The 1,838-nt window shown below is 44.7% G+C and overlaps 1 protein-coding gene across 1 annotated transcript in view; it reads right to left on the reverse strand.

The window, feature by feature from the left end:
- Positions 1 to 1,376, reverse strand: part of LOC119273027 — a 13,076-nt gene extending 11,700 nt beyond the window's left edge. The window contains exon 1 of the mRNA XM_037554345.1: positions 1,283 to 1,376. Within this exon, the coding sequence (XP_037410242.1) occupies positions 1,283 to 1,376 (94 nt within the window). The remainder of the gene's footprint in view (positions 1 to 1,282) is intronic.
- Between the last annotated feature and the right edge of the window lie 462 nt (positions 1,377 to 1,838).

Genomic DNA, 1,838 nt, shown 5'->3' on the forward strand with positions numbered 1-1,838 from the left:
AAAATGTTGAAACTTGGCATGGTATCATCAAATCACCCGCATAGCATGCGTGAAAGAGTAGAGAGGGTCACGGCAAAAACTGGACTCACTTCGTGTACAAACTGGACAAACTCTTTCGGAGTATCAGGGTTTCGGACGAGAACTCATCTGTTACACGGCCAACTTCAATGTTTTTTAAAATTATTTGAACTCCGGACTTCTTTTGTGTTCGGTATGCAGCATTCAAAGCGACGTCATCAATTTCCAACATGTTCTGACATCATTTGTTGTTTTTCGGTCATTTACCTAATTGTTTTAGAGAGCTAAATGACCGTGAAATTGAAAATCACTACAAAATGAATCCTGAAAATGTTGAAACTTGGCATGGTATCATCATATCACCCGCATAGCATGCGTGAAAGAGTAGAGAGGGTCACGGCAAAAACTGGACGCACTTCGTGTACAAACTGGACATACTCTTTCGGAGTATCAGGGTTTCGGACGAGAACTCATCTGTTACACGGCCACTTCAATGTTTTTTAAACTTATTTGAACTCCGGACTTCTTTTGTGTTCAGTATGCAGCATTCAAAGCGACGTCATCAATTTCCAACATGTTCTGACATCATTTGTTGTTTTTCGGTCATTTACCTAATTGTTCAGTATGCAGCATTCAATTTCCAAAAGAAAATAAATTGAAGAAAAGAAATAATGCAGAAAATAAAAAAACTATACAAAAAAATTACTCAAAAATAAATAGAAGAAAATAAATAATGCAGAAAAGAAAAAAATATATAAAAAACTACTCAAAAATAAATAGAAGTAAATTAATAATGCAGAAAAGAAAAAACTATATAAAAAATTTGTTGGCGCGCTGCCCTGTGGGCCTGCCAAACCTAGGGTGTGCAAATGCTGGCCTAGAAGGGCCAGCAGGCTCACAGGGCAGCGCGCCCTAATTAATTAGGCCCAGAAGCCTGCTATATAGAGGAGTTCGAAGAGGTAGCCGCGGCTGGGTTTATAAACCAGTGCGGCTGCCCTTCGCCCGGCGAGGTGGGACTAAACTTTGGGGTGGCAGCGCAAGGCCTTTAGTACCGGTTGGTGGCTCCAACCGGTACTAAAGACCACCCTTTAGTGCCGGATGGAACCACCAACCGGTACTAAAGGCCTGCTCTTCCCGCCTCTTGGCCTAGTCAAAGTTGGCCTTTAGTACCGGTTGGTGGCTCCAACCGGTACTAAAGGCCTCTCCTATATATACAACACTTATGAAAATTCAGTTAAATCTCCCCACTTCTTTCGTCTCCAACCTCTCGCGCGCCACTCGAACCCGTCCTCGCCGATCGTCGCCCGTCGTCCGTCGTCGTCGTCGCTGTCCCCGCCGCTGCCCGTCGTCGTCGCCATCTCGCGCCGCTGCCCCGAACGCCGCGCGCCGCCGTCCGTCGTCGTCTCGCCGCGGTCCCGTACGTCTCTCGCTCTCGCGTATACCCCCGCCGTCTCACGCCACCGGCCCGTACGCCGCCGCCCCCGCCCCATACGGCGACGCCCCCGCTCGTACGTACGGGGCGGCGGCGTACGAGGCCGCACACATACACACATACACACACATATATACGTACACACTACACACACACATACACACACACATACACACACACACATTTTTTTACTTATTTTCTGTTTTTTAGAAAAGTTAATTAGATGATCGAATGTTTGATTAATGTCGAATGTTAGATGAATTAGCTAGAAAGGAAATTATCGAACTAGAGATTTGAACTAGTTGAATAATTAATATAACTAGTTTATTTTTAGTAAGAAAATTATCAAACTAGTTTATTTAGGTATATGAGATTTGAACTAGTTCAA

Source organism: Triticum dicoccoides, chromosome 3A (genome assembly GCF_002162155.2).
Source record: "Triticum dicoccoides isolate Atlit2015 ecotype Zavitan chromosome 3A, WEW_v2.0, whole genome shotgun sequence".
NCBI lineage: Eukaryota > Viridiplantae > Streptophyta > Magnoliopsida > Poales > Poaceae > Triticum > Triticum dicoccoides.